Consider the following 20,825-nt stretch of genomic DNA (forward strand, 5'->3'; position numbering starts at 1 on the left):
GGCTTGCAGACTGGGTCTGGGATAGTTGCAATGGACGGGAGGACGGTCTACATCAGTACTGCTTTAAATGCGGTCCCATGACCACTGGCATCAGAACTTGTAAAACCGTGAGGAACTTGTTGAAAACAGAGATTCACGGGCCTCACGCAGACATATTTAATCAGGCACTGCGGCAAGGCCAGGACACCTGCATTTTTAGGTTTGAAAACACTCCCTACTTCCCACTCCCCCACCCCCGCCCCAGCAGTATTTTTGGGCTCTAGAGCTCCAGCTCCGGCTTGAAGTGAGCGGCTCCGCTCGTCGCGCAGCACCCGCTAGCCTCACCTCGCAGCAGCCCGGGCGGCACAGTTAACCCGCGTCCTCGTTGTAAAATTGTCTGTTACGTACTAGCCCTTTCGGTCGTCACAGGCGGACGCCAGCCAGCACTGCCCTATCCGTGTGAGACCGCCGCAGTGCCCCCATCAACCTCCTGGCCCCGCGGCGGAAACGACTGCGGAGGGTGGGGGCCGGGCGCAGAGGCGGCTCAGCTGCGCCCCCTTGAGGCCAGGACCCTCCGCAGGAGAGCCGGGTTGCGGTTTCCCTTCTCCGCCCCCGAGCTCCTCCTCCTTTGCAGCCCCGGCCACCAGGGAAGCCACTACGGCGCCTGCGTCAATTCTGCCTTGCCCCGCCCCCTACTACCAACCGGAAGCTAGCGGATTTCCCATGGTGCCTCGCGAGTGGCGGGCATGAGAGTAAACTGCAGAGGGTCGCCAGCGGGTTCGTCTAGTCATTGTTGGAGTTGTTCTGTTGTGCCGCAGGGCTCTACGAGATTGGCGCCCGGTCGCTGCTTTGTAGGCTGGTGCAATGGCGCTTTTCCGGGGCGTGTGGAGCGTGCTGAGTGCCCTGGGAAAGTCCGGAGCGGACCTCTGCGCGGGCTGTGGAAGTCGACTGCGCTCTTCTTTCAGGTGGGACCGCTCGCGTGCCACCTCGTGAGGTGGCACGGCCCAGGACGCTCTGGGATTGGAATGTATACTTTTTGTCCTTCCTACGAGGTCCGGCCACTATGGCCCTTTGATTCAGACCTCGACTTTGCCTAGGTGGTTTTGAGACCAGGCCTTACGCCAGTAGTCTTTCCGGCCACCCTCCACCTTTCGCCTTCCTTCCCGCCCCACCGCACTGTCCAACCTTGTAGCACCCGTCCAGAGTTCTCTGCGAAGTCGCGCCGCGAGCCTCCCGCCATCAATATCGGCGTTAAGGAGGCAGGGGCCGGGAGCTGAAGTATAGATGCTCTCCTCCATTTTGCCCTTCCTAGCAGGCATAGATAGAGCTTTGAGACAAACTTCAGATTTGCAGGTCTTCCTTCTGGTTAGGAAAGGGTTTTAAGTGTCACAAACACGGTGTCATCTGTAGCGTCTTGATGACATCTCATTTGGGATCTGTGTTCATATACAAATGAATATTGTCAATTAAATACTTGATATTGGTTATTTTCTTTATACGTAGTTTTGCGTACGTACCGAGATGTTTTTCATCCACCGCGAATAGTTATCCAAAGAAGCCTCTGACTTCATACGTTCGATTTTCTAAAGAACAACTACCCATATTTAAAGCTCAGAACCCAGGTAAGGAGTTTTGGAGCATTTACTCTTTTCTGAAGTAATAAAGAGGACACTAAAACAGTTAAACTTCAAACCTGATTTGCATTTTCAAAGCATCCATTGACTGCGGAAACACAACATTTAGTGGTCCGTAAAATAGGAAGTAGGACATATTTTTTACCAAGTAGAAATGCCTTAAAAATAAATTACGAGGTAATGAAAGCTATTTTCATTTTACTTTTTTATTACTATATATATATTTTATTGAAGTATAGTTGACGCGCAGTGTTATGGTAGTTTCAGGTGTACATAGTGATTCTAGTGATTCCACAACTCTCTACATTATGCTGTGCTCACCGCAAGTGTAGCTACTAACAGTCACCGTACAATGCTGTTACAGTATCGTTGACTTTATCCTCCTGACATTTAATGAAAGGTATTTTAAAAATAGCTGCATGTGGAGTGGAAAGCATCCAGGGAAGAGGATGCAAAAGCTGAATTTAGGGGATTTGGTTGCCATTGGCCTGGAGCACCACTGATAAATCATCTTATCTCTTACTTAGCTCCTACTTCAGGGAATTGTTAATGAAGTTGCAATGAAATAATAACTTACGTGGATGTGTTCTGTAAACTGTAAAGCTCTATACAAATTACTGCTAATTTTAAGAGCTTTTTCACTGGAAATTGGTTGAATTCCTGAAAAAAGAGATTTCCAGGTAGTATGTTTGTTGACTCCTTAGAAAGGCTGTGGGCCTTCCTTTGGGGTTATAGTGGTGTAAAGATGATAAATTAATAACAGTCAACTTTGTTTATGATTTCTAAAAGCCCTTTCACAGGGCGCTTGTGAAAACCAAATGAGCTGTAATGAAAATTCTCACATTATAAAGAATTGGTTTAAGAGACATATTTCAGAAGTACTCACATCTTTTAAAATATGGTAGTTCAAACTCAGTGGTTTGTTAAAATGTTTACATACATCCCGGTCGTTCCAGTTAAAATGAGGAAGGAAATGGGGAATAATGAATTGATTTTAGAATAGTTTGTTTGCAAATAGTATTTCTGTAATTGAAATACAAGGTGATGTTATATGAATCAAGACTATATTTTATTGTTTAGTCAGGCTTTATGAACTTAATAATTCCTGAAAGACTAGGAAAAAAGTTTTCTTTGAAATACAAAGTAAAAAGCTTGAAGAAGTTGATTACCCAACTGCTTAAACTAATAATTTCTGAGGACTGTTTGGGGGTATGTGATATACTTCTTAATTTTTAGATAACAGATTTTAACAATGTTGAATAAAATATGAAATTATCAAATTTAAATTAGGTGATTAAAGAAAACCTAAATCATTGTATTGAGTTGTGTGTGGTAGAGAGGCATCTGTAATAAAACTTAGAGCTAATGGATTATGCTTTCCTAGAAGTCTTTAGAAATTAATCCTGAGACATAAAATTGTGACTTTTTTTCATTTTATTCCAATCTATAGATGCGAAAAATTCAGAACTAATTAGAAAAATCGCCCAACTATGGAGGGAACTTCCTGATTCAGAGAAAAAAGTAAGCATATTGGTTTTTCAGCATTGCTGACCAGTTATTCTGCAGTTAAAAACAATAGTCATGTACTTTAAGGTACCAAAAAAAATTATATTTAATACCCATTATCTATAAAGGAACTTCATACCTTCTAATTCACATAAACGATTAGAATATGAATGTATCGCAGTGGTGACGAAGGGTTGGCAGCAATCTGAAATTGAAGACTAATTGGTAGACTCTCACCTCGGTTAGCATGTATATGAAAAGTATATGTTTTTAATCCATATACATGTGATTCCAGAGCACATTTTCCACTTGGTGGTTCAGTCTCTCTTTATCTGAAGTCATGCAGTTGTCTTTCCCTGGCAGGTGTGCTATGTTTAATTTGTCAGCAGTAGTTTATTGACTTCTTATTTGGGCTTTTTATTTATAGATATATGAAGATGCTTACAGGGCAGACTGGCAGGCATACAAAGAAGAGATAAGCAGAATTCGCGAACAGTTAACTCCAAGTCAGATCATATCTTTGGAAAAAGAAATCCTGCAAAAACGTTTAAAAAAGAAAGCATTAATAAAAAAAAGAGTGAGTATTAATGAAATATTCTTTCCCTATGGCAAAGGACTGAAATTTATATAACTATGAATATAGGGAGTTTTTCTTATATTAATATGTGTGGCTAAATGGTAGAATGTCATCAGGAGTACCCCATTTAGGAAATAACGAGATAGGGGCGCCTGGGTGGCTCAGTCCTTAAGCGTCTGCCTTCGGCTCAGGTCATGATCCCAGGGTCCTGGGATCAAGCCCTGCAGTGGGCTCCCTGCTCTGCGGGAAGCCTGCTTCTCCCTCTCCCACTCCCCCTGCTTGTGTTCCCTCTCTCGCTGTGTCTCTCTCTGTCATTTATTTTATTTTATTTTATTTATTTATTTATTTTAAAGATTTTATTTATTTATTTGAGAGAGAGAATGAGACAGAGAGAGCATGAGAGGGTCAGAGGGAGAAGCAGACTCCCCGCCGAGCAGGGAGCCCGATGCGGGACTCCATCCCAGGACTCCAGGATCACGACCCGAGCTGAAGGCAGTCGCCTAACCAACTGAGCCACCCAGGCGCCCTCTCTCTGTCATTTATTTTAAATAAAATCTTTAAAAAAAAAAAAAATAACGAGATAGCTCTTTTCTGCCACTAGTACCACTTGGCATTGAGTCTGTCTCAGAAACCCTTATTATTATTTTCGGATGTATCTGTATTTAAGATATGTAGTTAGGACTAGCATGAAAGCTGTAGGAACAGAGTTATGAAACAGCCAAATCAGGAATAACAAGAATCTTTGCTTCTGGGTCTTGTCTAGAATAACCTCCTGATTTGAATTGTTTTATAGGTTATGGTGAGTTTGATTCTGAAATGTTGCTAGATAGACTGAATTCATTAACACATTGGGAAGAAGTGACTTATTGTATCTAGTCAAGTAGGAAGTGCCCATAGGATGAAATTCAATTTTTCCTTATTAAAAACCCCATATGGTTCAAAATTTGTAGTTCCCAGCTTAAGGTTATTAATCCACATAAATTCTATTGCTTGAAAGACTACATTTTTCTGTAGAACCAATGTTAGGTAAGAGGTAGTCAGCTTGCTGGTCCAGTACATATACTACAGAAAATGGTCATCAGAGTTAAAACTATTTCTTTGAAAAAGTAGATTTGAGACTTTGATGTGAGATGCCAACATTTCTCTCCCTGACCCTAATGTCAAGCCCTCCTAGCACCAGAGTTGAGGACTCACCCATTTTAAAGTCAGTAATCTAGATAGTCATCTAGTCTTCTGATCCAATTAGTAAAAGGGAGCCAGAAAAGAAAATAAGAGAAATACTGTGTCTGCTTAGGGATAGTATTTGGAGGTGTGATTACTAAAGTTTATTCTCCCACTTTTATTCTTCCTTCCTCTTTAATGCACCCATCCATTGTTAAGAGTGGAGAGGACCAGAAATGAGGATTGGGCAGTGATACGGGATTTCCCTTTCATATATTTCTTTTGTTCCTTACTCTTTCTCCTCGTGCTCCCAATATTTTTTTTAAAAAAGATTTTGTTTATTTGAGAGACAGAGAGAGGGAGAGCACGTGCACACGAGCATGAGGGGCAGAGGGAGAGGTAGAAGACTTCTAGCGAGCAGGGAGCCTAACACAGGGCTCAATCTCAGGACCCTGAGACCACAACCTGAGCCGAAGGCAGACACTTAACTGACTGAGCCACCCAGACACCCCTCGTATTCCCATTGTATGTTTGTTACACCTGTTGTAGGTTGTCCCATAGGCCTTGGGTAGTCTGTTCAGTTTTTTTTTTTTTTTTTCAGTTTTCTCTTTGCTTTTGGATTTTTGAGGATTCTATTAATATGTCCTTTAGATCAGAGATTCTTTCTTTAGCCATGTCCAGTCTAATAAGTCCATCAAAGACATTCTTTGTTTCTATTACAGCATTTTTGATATCTAACTTTTTTTTGGGGGGGGGGTTCATCCTTGGGTTTTCCATCTCTGTGTTTTTTATTGCCAGTCTGTTCTTGCATGCAGTCTAGAGTCCTTGGCATATTAATCTAGTTGTTTTAAATTCTTGGTCTAATAATTTCAACATCCCTCTCATCTGGTTCTGATGCTTGCTTTGTCTCTTCAAATTATGTTTTTTTGCCTTTTAGTATGCCTTGGAAGTTTTTTCTTGATAGACGGACGTGAGGTACTGGGTAGAAGGAACTACTGTAAATAGGCCTTCATAATGTGATGAGGTGTGGGGGCAAGAAAAGCATTCTGTAGTCCTATGATTAGGTCCTGATCTTTTAGTGAGCCTATGCCACTGGTCTGTGAACTTCACAAGAGTTTCTCAGTTCACTCCTGCACACACCGTCTCCCCCTTAGGTGTGGGACAGGATGGCTAGAGTGTGCAGGAGTTGGGTATTTCCCTTCACTCAGGTCAGTTAGGTTCTCGTTAACTAGTTAACCCTGAGGGCAGGCCTTGTTAACAGTTGAGTGCTCAGGCATTTCAAAATAGTTTCTTTTCCTCTTCCCCTCACAGAAGCAGGAGGGGATTTTTTCCAGTATTTATTGTGGAAATCTAGTCTAGCTCCTGGAGGTAAATCTCATAATACTGTGAGGACCCTCCTATGATTGGGTCCCCCTGTAGTTTTTAAACTCTTAAGAGTTGTCCACACAGAGCATCCAGCAATTCATTTATTACAGTAGAGGTTTTCCTACCCCAGCACTGGTTCCAGCAGGGGTTGCCTCGACTCCCTATATTCACTTGTATGTCTTTCCAGTCTAGGGGACAGCAGTTTGCCGTTTCCTCCTCTTTCTTTTGGATCCAAGAAAGGTTGTTGATTTTTCAGTCTGTTCAGCTTTATACTTACTGTTAGGAAGGAGTGAGGACTTCCAAGCTCCTTGCATGTAGAACCAGAAACTTGAAACCTGAAGGTTTTTTCTCTCAGACTTCCATTTTCACTCCCTGTTGGAATTTTTCTTTCTATTGAAAATTCCCAGTGCCAACCAGTTAGAAATCAGGTGAGAAGTGTGGGGATCAGGAAGTTACAAGTAGAGCACCTGGGAGAGAAATCCCTAGCAGTAGCTATAGAAACAAAAAAGAAATAGTTATAAAGTGCCTGGAGTCTACAGTAGTTTTTATGACTGAGAAGTTCAGGGAGAAGGTAGTAAATCACAGGGGTCCTTCTTTTACTTATGAATAAAAATTGGGTTATTGACTTTAACCAAATTACCATCAAAAGCCATATACTTTTATAAATTACAAGTACTACTATCCAAATTCAGAAACTAAGTAGGATAATGCAGTATCCCTTATTCTCTGAAAGTCAGAAACTAAACTGATTTAAACAGCAAGGGATATGTGTATTTTCCATCTCCTGCATCCCCTGCTCTTTGGTGTCTAATTAAAAGAATTGAATTTAGCACATCGTTGAGGTTTAAAAGTTGAGAGATTTATCAGAGAAGGAAATGAAATGAGAGATTATTAAACAGATAGTGTAGTGTTCATGAGTTGTGGTGGAGCCATGTAGTGACTAGGAGATGGTAGTGTCCTGTAAGGATGAAGCTGAGATTGTTTTAACCTTTAAAAAAGATTTTGTACATATTTGCTCAGTTATTCAGTTTGTGGAGACTATGAAAATCATATGTAAAGGAAATGTTTTTATATGGAAAATAACTGATAAAATCTATTATAATTTTCAAAACTTAGTGCTATCAAAAAAATTCTCATCCCCAAAATGGTCACTTTGTGTAAGAATTATAACATTCACGTACAGGAACTTTCCATAATGCATAGTAGTGAATAAAGTTTCTGTAGATAAAGTTAAGTCTCACAGAAGTTAAAACTATAACTTTTTTCATTTTTGTTACTCAGGAGTTAACGATGCTTGGAAAACCGAAAAGACCTCGCTCAGCTTATAACATTTTTATAGCTGAAAGGTTCCAGGAAACTAAGGATGGTACATCACAGGTAAAACAGAACAGCATTTGTTTTTTAAATTTTTGTTTATTTTATTTTTTTTATTTTTTTATTTTTTTTTAAAGATTTTATTTATTTATTTGAGAGAGAGAGAATGAGAGAGAGCATGAGAGGGAGGAGGGTCAGAGGGAGAAGCAGACTCCCTGCCGAGCAGGGAGCCCATGCGGGACTCGATCCCAGGACTCCAGGATCATGACCTGAGCCGAAGGCAGTCGCTTAACCAACTGAGCCACCCAGGCGCCCAATTTTTGTTTATTTTGATTTTTAAAATACTTACACAGAAAATTATAGGGGTGGGTGCCATATATTAGGAGGTGAAGAAAAGTAGTAAATTATTATAAATAAGTATACAAATAAGGTCCTCTTTCTTGTGTCTCTTTTAAAGGAAAACCCTTTTTCTTGCCACATATGATTGAGTACTTAGTGGCCAATATATGTATATTCAATTTTTTTTCTATTTTAAAAAATAACATTTTCAAATCTATAGGGGTGTCAAAGTTCTGGAGACTTCTTATCTGGCAATTCTTTTTTTTTTTTTAAAGATTTTATTTATTTGACAGAGACACAGTGAGAGAGGGAACATAAGCAGGGGGAGTAGGAGAGGGAGAAGCAGGCTCCCTGCCGAGCAGGGAGCCCACTGCGGGGCTCGATCCCAGGACCCTGGGATCGTGACCTGAGCCGAAGGCAGACGCTTAACAACTGAGCCATCCAGGCGCCCCTTATCTGGCAATTCTTAACTGTTTTGCAGTCACTGGGAAAGAATGAGAGTAGAATTACAATATTTTGTACTGGGATTTGAGTATAACCTATTGCTTCATCTTACATCCTTTAATAAAATTTTGGTTATGCCTGTGGGAATGTATTATACACATGAATATCATCATATGAATGGGTCAAAGAAAAAGAGAGGCTCGTCATTCCTGCTGTGGCTTATTGTTTCCTTTATTTCCTTCTTAGAAGCTCCAAATGGGCAATTATATTTTTCCTTTTATAATATGATATGGTAAGAAAAGTGTTCAGATCCCTAACTCTTGTCAATCTGAGATGGTTTTTGCCACTCTGCCACATTTTGGGTTATTTGGATCATTTCGCAAATCTGCTTAACGTATGATTAAATAATGTATATGTGACGTAGTCTTCCCTGGCTGTATACTTTTCACTGATTTTTTCCTTGGGATTTTATCTTATTTTTTTAAAAGATTTATGTATTTATTTTAGAGAGAGCGAGAGCATGCGTGCCAAGGAGAGGGACGGAGGGAGACAGGTAGACTCCCCGCTGAGTGGGGAGCCTGATGCCGGGCTCGATCCCAGGACCCTGAGATCATGACTTGAGTTAAAATCAAGAGCCAGATGCTTAACCTACTGAGACATCAGGCGCCCCACTCCTTGGGATTTAAAAATTCAGTTTCTGTGTCTTTACATTACTAAAATGCATGCCTCTTTATTTTTTTAGTTGGAATTTGCTCAGTCACTAACTTACTTTGGATTTAGTTTTATCAGTATAAGAAAGTTACATACTAGAGAATCCTCCTAAATCAGTGGTTCTCAACTCAGACTACCTTGGAATCACCTAGAAAGCTTAATGGCTGAGGGACTCTATCCTGGGAAATTAAAATTAATGCAACTGTCATTTTTAATCATTTAAAAAATATTGGTTATGCATCCTCATAGTTAAAAGAATCAAAATAAGACTTGTTATGAAAGGTACCAGTTTTCACAGCCCTGTCATACTGCTTACTCCAGAAGCAAATACCTTCAACTGTTAGCTCATTCTTGTGGTATTTACCTCCATATCTCTTAAGTAATACCTTATATTGTTACTTCTTGATTTATTTCAATTTTAAGCATTATCTATATTTTAGGCATTACCTCCCACTATTTAAGACTAACATTTAACACTTTCTCATCCCACTGTTCAACATGTTTCCACTCACCTGCCTCCCAGTGTAGTTATCATAATTTTGGTTAGTTCAATATCGAGTATGTTACTATGATAATGTAGTCATAGCTGAGCTGTGCCATTTGCTATGATTATTTTTCCTTTCTTACAAAACTCACTTCCACTGAAGTTCATTATGTTTTGTGTTTTTGTTTCCTTAGCTTATTATATACTATCGGTAATTTAGCCTTAAACTCTTAAATATATTCACCAGCTTTCAGTGCATTTAGATGCATTAGCTATTCTGTCAGTTTCAGTCTGGTGCCTCTGATTTGTTCCAATTTGGTTGTGGCCTTTTATGCTTAGTGCACAGTTGACATTCATCCTTGTGGTGCTTTTGCTTCTTCTGTTGTCTTTCTTGGTTTATAGCATCTCCCCAGTGAGAGTACATGGAAGATCAATTCTTTGAGTTTATGCATGTCTGAAAATATTTCTATCATTACATTTGTTTGATGATTTAGGCATAGAATTCTAGGGTAGGAATCATGTTCTTTCAAAAGTTTAAAAATATTGCTTCTTTCTCTTGTAGCTTCTTATTATTTTATTTTTTTTAAGATTTTATTTGAGAGAGAGAGAAAGAGAGAGCATGAGAGGGGTATAGGTCAGAGGGAGAAGCAGACTCCCTGCTTAGCAGGTAGCCTGATGCGGGACTCCATGGACTCCAGGATCATGACCTGAGCTGAAGGCAGTTGCTTAGCCAACTGAGCCACCCAGGCGCCCCTTGTAGCTTCTTGTTATTGCTTTTGAGAAGTATAAAGCCATTTTGATTATTAGTCCTTTGAATGTGATCTGCTTTCATTTTTCTTCCCTTCCCCTCTTTTTTTCCTCTGTTCTCTCTAAGAGAGAGAGTCTTCTGAGCTGGTCCTCTCATTTTCTTTTTTGTATTATTTTCTCTTAGCCTTTTTTGCCTTTCTTTCTGGATACTATATACATTTTTACTTAATCACCACTGACCCCAACTGTACCTGGTATCCACAGAGTAGCTCTGTTTTACCCTTTTGAGAGGATAAATCCTAGAATCTGCCCATGGTGGAGATTTAATCTCCTTTTCAAGAGAATTTCAGTCAACCTCCTGTTTTAAGCCCAACTTTCACCTCTGTTTTCTACCTATCTGATGCTGCCAATTCCTGAGCTACTTGGGAATTCTGCATTGTAAACTGGTTTGCTTTTTTGGCTTTCCCCAATGCCAGCTTGGGAATTTGCCTTGTTGGTTAGGTAAGTCACCATTTCTCCACCTGCTTTTCAGCTTCTAAAATTTTGTGTCGGTAGTGCCCTCTCCTGTTGTCTTTTCCATGTGGGCTTATGCTGTAAAAAAAAATGTTGTTTGTTCATTTACTTTTTAAAAAAAAAATAAACAATAGAAATTTATTGCTTACAGTCTGGAGGCTGGGAAGTCCAAGATCAAGACATTATCATGGTTGCCTACTGGTGAGGTCCCTCTTGGTTCATAGCTGGTATCCTCTCACTGTTCCTCTCACCTGGTGGAAGGGCTTTTACGTTTAATGGGTTTTAGGAGGGAGCAAAAGTAAATACCTTTCCATCTCTTTAATTTTCTTTAATGAATTACTTTATTTAGGTGAAAGCTCAGATTATTTAGGCGTGCAACTTCATAAATTATTGTTGAACTCAGTGAATACAAAACTTTATGGATTAAATAAAGCAAAAAACTTAAAGAATTGAGAGCATTACAGCAATTCCTTCCAAAGCTAAGAGAGCAGTTATTTAGTGAGTAACTGTCCCTGAATATATTAGATGTGTTTATAAAGGTAAGTTTTAAAATGTTCAAAACGGGGGCGCCTGGGTGGCTCAGTCGTTAAGCGTCTGCCTTCGGCTCAGGTCATGATCCTCGGGTCCTGGGATCGAGCCCCGCATCGGGCTCCCTGCTCGGTGGGAAGCCTGCTTCTCCCTCTCCCACTCCCCCTGCTTGTGTTCCTGCTCTCCCTATCTCTCTCTCTCTCTCTGTTAAATTAAAAAAAAAAAAAATGTTCAAAACGTAATGGTTATGTAGCCCTAGATACTATCTGGTACCTCCATTTTTGTTGATAGGAAAAAATTTAAGAGTTCAGAACAGTAAAGTTCATTATTCTTATTCTGCTTCTCCTTAAAATCACTGATGACTTCCTCTTAGCTTTAAACAGATACTTTTCAGACCATTTGCCTGTCTCCTTCACACTTGCCTTCTCCTACCCCTGTCTGTCTCCCTCTGCCCCTCATTCTCCGCCCACCCATTTATTCCTTCAGTCTCTGCTTTCTGGAAGCAACAGCACAAGCTCTATGAGGTGTGCTGACTCCCTTCTCTGCCTTTCCTCCAGCCGTGGCTTCCCTGAATCCTTTTAATTTTATAAATGAAGAACCAAGCCTAAGGGAGATAATAATGACTTTTTCCAAGTCATATAATTAAGTTCAGCTAAGTAGAATTAAGGACTAGTGTTGTTTTGTTCCTATGACTACACCTAAACACTTTGGCACAGATTTTAGAATAAAACATTAAGATACAGGGAAGAAATAAAAACACTTAATCTTAGAAGTTAGTCTGTCATAGGAATATAGATTTATACTTGGATATTAATATTGCTGAATCAAAAAGGATACATCTGCATAGCAAAGGAAACCATTAACAGAGTGAAAAGGCAGCCTTACTGAATGAGAGAAAAATATTTGAAAATCATATATGTGTTAATATCTAAAATATGTAAAGGACGTGTACAACCCAATAGTAAAAAAAACAATCTGATTAAAAAGTGGGGAGGGGGTGCCTGGGTGGCTCCGTCGGTTAAGTGTCTGGCTTTGGCTTAGGTCATATCACAGGGTCCTGGGATCGAATCCCGCACTGGGCTTCTTGCTCAGAGAGGAGCCTGCTTCTCCTTCTGCCTGCCACTCCCTCTGCTTGCATGCTCTCTCTCTGACAAATAAATAAATAAAATCTTTAAAAAAAATGAGGAGAGGATCTGAATAAACATTTTTCCAAAGAAGACATACAGATGGCTAACAGGTGTTAGCTTAACATAAAAAGGTGTTCAGCAGCCGTAATGATCAGGGAAATACAAATCAAAACCACAATGAGATATCACCTCAGAATGATACTATCAAAAGATGGCTATTATCAAAAAGAATGGCTGTTATCAAAAAGATGAGAAAATCATGAGTGTTGGCAAGGATGCCGAGAAAAGGGAACCCTTGTGCATGTGTTGATGGGAATGTAAATTGCAGCTCACTATAGAAAATGGTATGGAGGTTCCTCAAAAAATTAATAAAATTACCATATGATCCAGCTATTCTACTTCTGGGTATTTATCTAGAGGAACCAAAAACACTATCTCGAAAAGATATCTGCATACCCCCGTGTTCATTGGGCATTATTTACAATAATCAAGACGTGGAAGCAATCCAGCTGTCTATCAATGGATGAATGGATAAAGAAACTGTGGTTTAATTATCAATGGGATATTCAGCCATCAAAAAGAATGAAATCTTGCTATTTACAACAGCACGGATGGCGCTTGAGAGCAGGCTAAGTGAAATAAGAAACAGACAAATACTGGGTGGTCTCTCTTATAAGTGGAATCTTGAAAACAACCAAGTTCATAGTTATAGAGAATGGATTGGTAGTTGCCAGAGGTTAGGGTTGGGGCCCAAAATGGGTGAGAATGGTCAAAGGGTATAAACTTCTAATTTTAAATAAATAAGTCTTGAGGATATAATGTACAACATAGTGACTATACTTAATATTTTAAAGTTGCCTGGAATAGATCTTAAAAGTTCTCATCACAAACAAAATTTTTGTAACAGTGTTATTGTAACAGATGTTAACTAGACTTACGGTGGTGATCATTTCACAGTATATACAAATAATGAATCGAAGTTTACACCTGAAACTAATAAAATGTTACATGTTGATTATATCTCAATAAAAAGGTAAATATCTTCATCCTATTCATTTTTTGTATGTTTCAACAGTTTAATAGTTTTTATTTAGAAAGAAAGGTAGGAATTGGTAAGACTGCCTGTGATTCTTGACATCTGAGATTTTATTGTTGGAATGAATAATAAAAAAAAGATCTTTAACCACTGAAGTCTCTGTATCTGCTACTTAAACATATGTGTTTTACAGGTGAAGCTGAAGACTATAAATGAAAACTGGAAAAATCTCCCTAGTTCTCAAAAGCAGGTAAGTAGTATGGTTTTAGTTTCCAGTATCTAGTTAGAATATCTGTGAGAGAATATATTAGGGCAAGGCTTGATTCATGTGAAAACAATTTTATATCACTAATAACACTTTAAAATATTTTAAAATTATTTTTATATCCTTAGAAACGGTGTGGCTTTTTTCTTTTGGTAGTTTTTAATTGCAAATAAAATTGGTATTTTAAAACAATGTCACTCATAACTTAGAGTACTCACTCTATCCAGTGACAGTTACGCCTTACCTCTGCTCCTCTCCCACATCCCAAGCCCTAAAATTGTACCAGCTTTATTAATTCTTACAAAAATCTTTATCTCTGCCTCTTTTCTCATCTTTTATCTCAAAAAGCATTCCCTCTTCAGTCCCCCTTTATGCATGTAGAACAGTAAGGTGATTTCTAGAGTATATGGAGCATTCTAGAAATTAATTGTAAAGGACTCTTCTAAAGAAATCATGTTAACAGTTACACTTTTTCTCAGGTATATATTCAACTTGCTAATGATGATAAAATTCGTTATTATAATGAAATGAAATCCTGGGAAGAACAAATGATGGAAGTTGGACGAAATGATCTTATACGTCGCACAGTAAAGCACCAAGGAAAAGATGACATTGAGGAGTATTAAAATAGAAGATTGAGTTATGTTCATAATGGATAGACACAAGAAACCAATTAGGTGTCAATACCTGAAGCTATTGAAAATTAGAAAGGATAAAGTTGGTGAACATTTTATATTTAATTCCTTTTTCTTTAGCCCATGGACTTCTGCCAGTTCGATACATTTTGTATTAGTATCTTGCTTTGGGAAACCCAAACAGATAAAAAGTTCATGTGAAATTTATTTTGTGTTAAGGAACTACTGAGGATCAAAATAATCCATGAAATGCAGCAGTGAATCATTTTACCTTTGATAAAGGTAAATCAGACTGTGAAGTTTTTTTATACTTGATGACTGCAAAGAGTATTCTTGTTTCCTTATAGATATATATGGAGGCAGGAGTTTCATATTCAAAACTGTCCCAAATTGTAGAAGTCATAGTGTTCTATGATATAACTATACATTTTAGAAGAGCACCCATTACTCATCTAGGTAAATTCCAGTCCCTAGGTATAATTCATATATTCAGAGTTGATGGTTGTACATGCAAGGAATTGCTGATTTCAGTTGCAGTTTTTATAAAAGGGATGGAGAGATTTATAAACCTTTTACTTGCCTTTTTCCCACAGTAAAAACCAAGAAATTATGTACCAAATCTATGCATATTGTTTTATACTGCATAGAATAAAAATTTTAAATGTTTCCTAATTTTATGTTTTAAGGTGAACCATTCATTTTGCAGATTTTTTTTTTCTTTTTTAAATAGGCATATGTATTCTGAATTATTTTCTCTTTCTCATGTGAGTATATTTATCCAGAGTAGATAATTTGTCTGGTATAAATTTTAAAATGAGAGATCTAAAAACAAGTCTCCAAAGTCTTAGGCTTGGAATTTAAACGTTTTGTATAACATATATAAGCCCATGTATAAGGCACACCCAGCTCTGGCCTGTGAGCCAAATCGAGCCCAATGCCTGTTTTTCATGGCGTGTGGGCTAAAAATTGAGTTTACAATTTTAAGTCATTAGAAAGAAAATTTCAAGACACATGAAAATTAATATGAGATTCTGTGTCCATAAATAAAGTTTTATTGGAACATGGTTATACTTTTACTCATGGTTTATGGTTGCTTTTGTGCAACAGTAACAGTTGAGTAGTGGATTCAGAGACTGTATCCTGCAAAGCCTAAAATATTTCCTATCCAACCCCTTACAAAGTAAGTTTGTCAGCCTATGGTCTATAGTACAGAGTAGTGTGACTAGTGTTCCAGTGTATAAATGTCTTGGGGTAGTTCTTTAAAACTCTTTCAGAGGTTCTTGTTTTTGAATCTTTGTCACCATTACCTTAAGAGAAAAGAAGTCAGACCACTGAAAAAGCTAAGCAAACTTGCTCCACAGTGTTAGCAAGGAAAATTATCTTTAGTTTCAAATTATGTTGCAGTAAAATAAAAAAGGTCTGTATAGTGTGCAATGAGATTCTTTTGAAGTATTTGCCTTAGTAAAATGAACTTCAAGAACTTTCCGGCTAGCACATACCACAAAAACCTTATCAACTTTTAGCATTTGTTTATCCTCTTAGGAGAGTCAAGCAAAGGTTTTCAAAATCCATACCACTTTTTTGATCAAAATCATTCATCTCTCTCATCATCAGTTCAGGAACAGGATAACTCAAAATTTATATGGGCTTTATATTATGCTAAATATTGAGAAATGGTAGTTTCTAAATCTCCAGAAAAGCTTTGAAGATTTTTGTTGTTTCTGGATAGAAAATAAGTAAAGAGTCACAAAATTATGTATACTGCGCTTGACAAAGGTAGGGACTGAAGAGAAAAATATAACAAGAGGAAGAGTAAGATTTCAATGTATAAAGTTGGGTGTTTTCAAACAACTTTCCCCTGTGGTTACGAATACAGGACAATCTGTTAAATAGATACACCATGCAAAAAAAATAGATACACCATGGTTCTGAGGCTAGAGTGTTTTGGGGAAAAAGAGGAGGTGCACTGTTGTCTATCAGTCTTTCTTATTTCGGTTTCCAGGAGAATTAAGCCCTCACTCCCTGTGGCATCTAGAATGGTACTGATTATATACCATCTTTAGGAGAACAGTGAAAGTCATCAGTCAAATAACTTACTGTGTCCTGTGCTTCAGATGAGCCCAGGGAGCACATAGGCGTCAGTGTTGGTAGTGAGTATTGTAGAATGGGTGAGATAGAAATGAATTTTGTAAACACCTGACAAAGGTACAAAACACATCTTTGCAATTACCTTCTGCGCTCTTTTAGCATTTTATCTATGGATGCTATTTTATAATCAACACATTCAAATCAAATCTTCCTACATCTATCGGGAGGCTCAGTATCCAGTAAGTTCTCAAGTATTTACACCCTCATATAGGAAAAAGAAGTATGAAACAGTGGAAAGAGCTAGAGCAGAACTAGATTATAATATCAAATTGTATTGAGTTTGCTTTGTTTGTAAGAGAATGTTACTGTTAATACTTTATATATTAGAATAATCTGATTCCACACCTTTCTTAATAAACCAGTACAAGCTGAAGACTGGCATGCCATATGCCAAATGCCATCTTGATTAACAATATACTCAAAGTTTCTATTATAAAGAACAAGAACTTTTATCAGTAACCAGTGACCACTCACTTAAAGCCTTGCTTTTTACATGTTTCTTAAGTTGCCCCAACAAAGTAATTGCTGTAGGAAGTACAGAAGAGTGCTAGAGGGGAAGATGCTGAAGAAATGAAACAGTGTTACGCTGTTCTAAGCCGTTTGTCATAAAGAGATTTCTGTACTTTTGTTCATAGGAGTACCAATATTAGGGTTTTTGAAATTGATGACAGAATAGAGGGCTGTGTGATTATTTTACTTTCTGATATTTACTTAAAGGATGTCTTTTGCACATTCAGCCTACTGTAATCATGTAATTTTGCTATTGTATTTGGCTAACTCCTTTTTTGGAAATGCCATTTTAAAAATAAGGCATATGTTTTTATAGTTGCTCTGAATGTGTATATTTAAATTTGTGAATTAAAAGGGTATTATTCTAAGTAGATTTAAAATAACTAGAAAATTTTATTGATTTTTTTCTGACATTTGCTGTACCTAAAACAGTCATCACCAGGTTGTGCTAAAACAGCAGGGAGTTTTTATATAGTTAACTGATGATGATATCCATTATTTCTCTTAATTTTATCAACATTCACTTTAAGAATATTCTCTTCCTTTCTTTCCTGTCCCCAGCCACTTTCCCTCCTTCTCTTCATAGCAGCAACCTCTTACAGACAAATTTGAAAATGTTATTAAGCACAGACTGTGTTTTAAAATTTTAAAGCAGTAATATGCTAAGTATTTTAAAAATATTTTTTAAATTGAGTCTTTGGAAAGAATAAAATAAACATTTATTACTTTGAATTTGAAAAACAAAGCATAATTATACAAAGCTGCTTTCATCAGACTCACATTGTTCACAAAGTACTTTTGATAATTGATTAAATCATTTATTATATTTAATGGCAAATAAGATACAAAACCATTTAATACATTTTAAAATATTTTAAAAAATTTTACTGGCTAAGGAACTAAATATTTAAAATTGACCCTAAACAAGAATTTTAAATAAGCTAAACATTTTTTTCATTTTAACATCGTTTGAAACACCCTTCTATAAAATGGTTTCTGATTTACTTAGGTGATGTGCAACAAAGTATTTGAATTTACTCTTTTTTGCTTGTATTGACTGAATTTAGAATTTATCCAGTTTCATTTCTCCTTCCCCACAAATCCTGTATAAAATGTGGGAAGAAGGAAGGGAGTGTATAGTGTTGACACAGTGACCTTTTATTATATAGGCTGCCAACTACCAGCCTTAATTTAAAAAACTTGGTTATAGCCATCTCTAAGGTTCAATTTATTTATTTATTTATTTATACACAGAACAGAAAATTTTTATTCAGTTTAAATTTTGCTATAGACATCTCTAAGGTTTTATTTATTTATTTATTTATACACAGATCAGAAAATTTTTATTCCATTTAAATTTGTAAAAAAAAAAAAGGCTTTAGCCTGTTCTCATATTTATATGTTATCACTTGATTTCTGAGGATTCCAAATCAATTAAGCGCTAACTTTATTTTTTAAAGATTTTATTTATTTGACAGAGAGATACAGCGAGAGGAGGAACACAAGCAGGGGGAGTGGGAGAGGGAGAAGCAGGCTTCCTGCCGAGCAGGGAACCCGATGTGGGGCTCGATTCCAGGACCCTGGGATCATGACCTGAGCCAAAGGCAGCTGCTTAACGACTGAGCCACCCAGGCGCCCTTAAGCTCTAACTTTAAAAAGCATTAAAGACCCCTACTGTAGCAAACGGTGTATTCTATAGTTCATCAATCTTACTTTCAAATAACAGATGAAAATGATAGCAATCTCCATAATCTTAAAATCTAGGTGAAATAAATTGGACTATGAGGTCCAGTAACTTGTAAAATGTAACCAGGTCACTAGACCAACATGCTAGTGTATAACTTTAATAATTGCTAGCAGGAAAACACCTGGAATAGCCATTAACAAATGTGTTCATTGGATTGTAGATTAATTTCTTTGTAAGAAGTAATTTTTTTTAAAGATTTTATATATTTGAGAGAGAATGAGAGCACAAGTGGGGGAGGGTCAGAGGGTGAAGCAGACTCCCTGTTGAGCAGGGAGCCCGATGCGGGACTCGATCCCGGGACTCCAGGATCATGACCTGAACCGAAGGCAGTCGCTTAGCGAACTGAGCCACCCAGGCACCCTAGAAATAATTTTTCTTTAAAGATTTATTTATTTGACAGAGAGACAACGCGAGAGAAGGAACACAAGCAGGGGGAGAGGGAGAAGGAGAAGCAGGCTTCCCGCCGAGCAGGGATCCCAATGCGGGGCTCGATCCCAGGACTCTGGGATCATGACCCGAGCTGAAAGGCAGACGCTTAACACCTGAGCCACACAGGCACCCCTAGAAGTAATTTTTTAAAAGTATAGTTCAATTGCAGGCAAACATGAAAGATATCAAAGATCTTGTTTATCTCCACCTTTCCCAGTGGAATCAGGTGCAACTGGGACCTTAATAGTTTCAACAAAGACAGATTCAAAGGCAGCTTCCTGTTCATCCAAAGAATCAGTAGGTGCGGCTTCTTTAATTAGTGTTGTATTGGTAAAAGATTGTTGCTGCTTAGAAATTTTGCTGGACTCCACTGCTTTTCCACCTCTTTTACCAAGAATTTTGACATAATTAGCAGGTATAAGTCTTGTTTGACCATCAAGACTAGCCAGAAGCCAGCCACACACTTTGGGTTGCTGTTCTTTGAGAGCTAAGTTTAGCCTATCACCAGCATAGAAAGAAATTTCTTCTTCAGATACAGCAGCAAAATCATATTCTGCTCTAGCAGCTACATGGTCATCCTCACATTTGCCCAGTTTGTGTTGTCTGTTACTTCATCGTTATGGGTAGACAGCAGTTTCCAGATGAGGTAAGGACCACCACCAAGGATAAGAGCAAAAAACAAGAATATTGGCCAAGATTTTGCTGAGTTAGCTGCTCTGTCCTCATCACCAAGGCAAGCCACAGTTTTTCACTTTCTGCCCAAAGGTCCTCATTCTCAGAGCCTCTTCAACTATCATCCACTGCACCATCTCTAAAGATACCTTATAGACCTAACTAAGGCAAAAGCTGAAAAAACCTTTATGAAATGTATTTTTAATCGGGAAAAGTGATTTGCTACATCCAATACAGCCCTGAAACTGTTATAGACAGCTGAAAAGGTAGCATCATCACATCATCATACTGACAGAGGCGAATGCATGCACGATACTCACCCCTGCTGCTTTCTTCAGCTTGTTGAACAAATCTACTAGGTGGCAGATCATCCACACAGAGACGGTTATAGCCCAACCCATTATATCCATAACTATAAGGGCTATAGCTTCCAGAAAATGAATTTCCATAGGTACCATATCCTGAAGAAAATGAGCTATAAGCAGGTCTGAAAGTACTCACATTGCTGCTTCCTGTCTGCTGGGATGGCCTTGGAAGAATAGGTGGGGGCACTCTGGTAAGTGTTGGTTGTCCAGGGCTCGTCAGTAAAGTAGGACCCAAATCAGCAGATTGCAAAGTGGGGCCAGGTCCTAGTCCTGGCCCGGCCCCAGGAACTCGGCGGGTCTCCCAGGGTTTCCGGGGGAGGGGGGGGTGGGGAGGTGGCGGCTGGGAAGCCATCTCCTCTGCCTCCGCTCAGCTCCCAGGTCATGCTCTCTAAGGTTCTATTTAAATTACTTGTTTATACTGGAAATTTTGTGCATTGAATTGGGTGGGATTAAGTGATGAGAGGAGGGGTCCAAATTTGTTTATTAATCCTTCAGAAATTGTTGAAGCATTATGAGCATTTGCTACCAATTTTGGATTTTTTTTCCCTCAGTCACCAGTAGAACAGGTCCTCAGTAGTTGTGTAACTAA

The 20,825-nt window shown here is 38.3% G+C and overlaps 1 protein-coding gene and 1 pseudogene across 1 annotated transcript; one reads left to right on the forward strand and one right to left on the reverse strand.

Moving 5' to 3' along the window:
* The first annotated feature begins 684 nt into the window (after positions 1-684).
* TFAM (transcription factor A, mitochondrial) lies at positions 685-17,621 on the forward strand. The gene is made up of 7 exons (XM_032423873.1): positions 685-944; positions 1,483-1,601; positions 3,064-3,134; positions 3,547-3,696; positions 7,504-7,599; positions 13,659-13,715; positions 14,210-17,621. The coding sequence occupies exons 1-7, from the start codon at positions 844-846 to the stop codon at positions 14,354-14,356; spliced, it is 741 nt and encodes a 246-aa protein (XP_032279764.1). The 5' UTR covers positions 685-843; the 3' UTR covers positions 14,357-17,621.
* Positions 17,622-19,326: 1,705 nt separating this feature from the next.
* LOC116644318 lies at positions 19,327-20,588 on the reverse strand (annotated as a pseudogene).
* Positions 20,589-20,825: the final 237 nt, after the last annotated feature.

Source organism: Phoca vitulina, unplaced genomic scaffold (genome assembly GCF_004348235.1).
Source record: "Phoca vitulina isolate PV1807 unplaced genomic scaffold, GSC_HSeal_1.0 scaffold29, whole genome shotgun sequence".
Lineage (NCBI taxonomy): Eukaryota > Metazoa > Chordata > Mammalia > Carnivora > Phocidae > Phoca > Phoca vitulina.

Coding starts and splice junctions, on each gene's coding strand:
- TFAM (XM_032423873.1), top strand. CDS start 844: ATGGCGCTTTTCCGGGGCGTGTGGAGCGTGCTGAGTGCCCTGGGAAAG. Junction 945..1,482: donor CGACTGCGCTCTTCTTTCAG/GTGGGACCGCTC, acceptor CTTTATACGTAG/TTTTGCGTACGTACCGAGAT. Junction 1,602..3,063: donor ATTTAAAGCTCAGAACCCAG/GTAAGGAGTTTT, acceptor TCCAATCTATAG/ATGCGAAAAATTCAGAACTA.